Source organism: Petaurus breviceps, unplaced genomic scaffold, assembly GCF_028583685.1.
Source record: "Petaurus breviceps papuanus isolate PSGF00001 unplaced genomic scaffold, PetGlider_PUasm1.0 98, whole genome shotgun sequence".
Lineage (NCBI taxonomy): Eukaryota > Metazoa > Chordata > Mammalia > Diprotodontia > Petauridae > Petaurus > Petaurus breviceps.
Window position 1 is genome coordinate 19,255,754 of NW_027187460.1, and position 2,173 is coordinate 19,257,926.

General features: G+C 44.0%; 1 protein-coding gene and 1 pseudogene across 1 annotated transcript; both read right to left on the reverse strand.

Annotated features, from left to right (window-relative positions):
• Positions 1 to 242: 242 nt before the first annotated feature.
• On the reverse strand, positions 243 to 941 carry SF3B5 (splicing factor 3b subunit 5). Its single transcript, XM_069080917.1, has one exon. It carries the CDS (start codon positions 824 to 826, stop codon positions 599 to 601), a length of 228 nt encoding a protein of 75 aa, XP_068937018.1. The 5' UTR covers positions 827 to 941; the 3' UTR covers positions 243 to 598.
• An 87-nt stretch (positions 942 to 1,028) lies between these two features.
• LOC138155663 (glutathione S-transferase 3, mitochondrial pseudogene) lies at positions 1,029 to 1,691 on the reverse strand (annotated as a pseudogene).
• Positions 1,692 to 2,173: the final 482 nt, after the last annotated feature.

Sequence of the window (2,173 nt, forward strand, 5' to 3'; positions counted from 1 at the left end):
AGCACTCCTCATCTGAGGTTCTCAGGATAAATTGTACTATTTAAATTCATATCCTATTAATACTTGAAAAGTCCTTAGAGATCATGTAGACCAGTGATTCTTTTTTTTCCCAAAACAATATTTATTCACTTTTTGTATTTATAGTAAGAAGACAGAAAGTTTAATCTTTTGCAATTTTGAATTCTAAGAGGTGGCTAATAATTTTCTGGGTTCATTGGGGAATTAGTTTTCTCTGTACCTACTTTTCTTTTTTTTTTTTTTTGCTCATAAGACTTTTTAGCTTTATGGGGAGGGGGTGAAAAACGAACACCAAAAGTCAAACACAAGGTTCCGAGGTAATCTCTCCCTCTCCGGAGTCGTTGCCCGGGCATTCGTCAGCGCTGAGGCCCTCATGATCGCGGGCTCTGGACTCTTCTTAACAGAAAGTCCGGCCGGGCCGAGGCACCGAGGAGGCAGCAGGACGACGCTGACTTCCCTCGGGCGTCAGAGACCGAGGGAGGCCGGGGTAGGCCGGGGAGGGCTCAGGCCTCGAGGAGCGGAAAGTCAGAAAGGGCGGTCACCTGCGTCGGGGCCCGGACGGAGGGCTCGGGGGGGGGGCTCAGTTCTCCTCGGGCTTGTCCATCAGGTTGAAGCGCACGCGCGCTTTGCTCTCGTTCTTGGCGATGGCGAAGTAGTTGAGGAGGTCGAAGTGGCCCATGTAGGAGCAGTACGAGTCGCGGTGCTGGTTCACCAGCCATTCCCACTTGGTGGTGTCGGCGTGGCCCGTGCCGATGTATTTGGACTGCAGATGCTCCAGCTGGCTGTGGATGGTGTAGCGGTCCGTCATGGTGCCGATGATGCGCCCTGCGCTGCTAGCTAGTCCAGGCGGCGACGGTCACAGCTGTGGCGTTGCGCGGGCAGAGATAGCTTTCGGAAATCCTGGGGAAAAAAAAAAAAAAAAGCTCCATACCTACTTTTCACCGGTATAAGTAGCAGATTTATTCAAGGCAGATATTTAAAAAGAGAAACCAAATTGGTATTTCTTGGGATATAGGTATGAGGCTAATGCCAAATAGGTTTATTGTATTTAGAAAAAGAAAAAAGCATGCTTGAATGTTAAAGATTTATCATCCAAAAGAAGGAGATAGTTAAGCCTTTGTTTCTTCAATGACAACTCCTAGGCCCTTGGCCCAAGCCTTGGGTCATCCAACCAAGATGCTAGAAAGCAGAGCACACAGTTGTCCCCATCAGTCCCAGGAGAGCAATGGAACCTACCAACCCTCGATTCCACTTGCTTGGCTTTCCTGTGTAATAGCCATAAGCATAAAGTACGCATCCAATTATCTATGCAATCTCCAAACCAGAAACTAAGCGAGGATGGTAAACACCTCCAACAGCTAGAAAGAATAGAAAGGAAGGATACACTTCCAATGTATTCTGGTGGGCTCTCTGAATGCAGTTGAAAAGGTGCCCATTTTCAGGATCAGTATTGTACATAGTGGGATACTCCACCTTGTACTTCTTCTTGAGCCTTGCCTACATTGATGGGAAGATGAGTGACCAATATGAAACTGGCAGCACCAGTGAGAATCACAAAACCATATTCCTTTGATAGGACTGCCATCTTGACCCTAAATTATCTTCCCCCAACAGTCACAAGGTGATCTGACTAGGTGGTGGAATGTTCTACTGACAAACAGACAGAGAGGAGAAAAAACTAGACCAGTGATTCTTGAAGTACGGTCCTAGAACTGTGGGGGTCCCCAAGATTTATTTAGAGGGTCCTGGAGGTCTAAACTATTTTTCTTCATCATCATCATCATCATCAATCATCATCATCATCATCATCATACTTTAACTTCTAATATGGTAAATATCAAAAGAGATATAACTCACACATAAAAACGTTCTTGGGGGAAGGTGCTCAGTAATAATTTTTTATTAAAAAGATCCTGAGACCAAAAAGTTTGTGAATAATTGATCTAGTTCAAACCCCTCCTCAACTGATTATGATTAAGTTACTTTTCTCTCCCTGTTATATATGATAGATTTGTCCTTTGAGTAGTGGTTTCTTTATAAAACAATGTGCCAATAGCTAAAGTTTATATAGCATTTAATGGTTACAAACTGCTTTCCGTACATTATCTCATTTTATCCTCATAGAGGTAAGTACAAGTATTATTATTTTTATCTT

Coding starts and splice junctions, on each gene's coding strand:
- SF3B5 (XM_069080917.1), bottom strand. CDS start 826: ATGACGGACCGCTACACCATCCACAGCCAGCTGGAGCATCTGCAGTCC.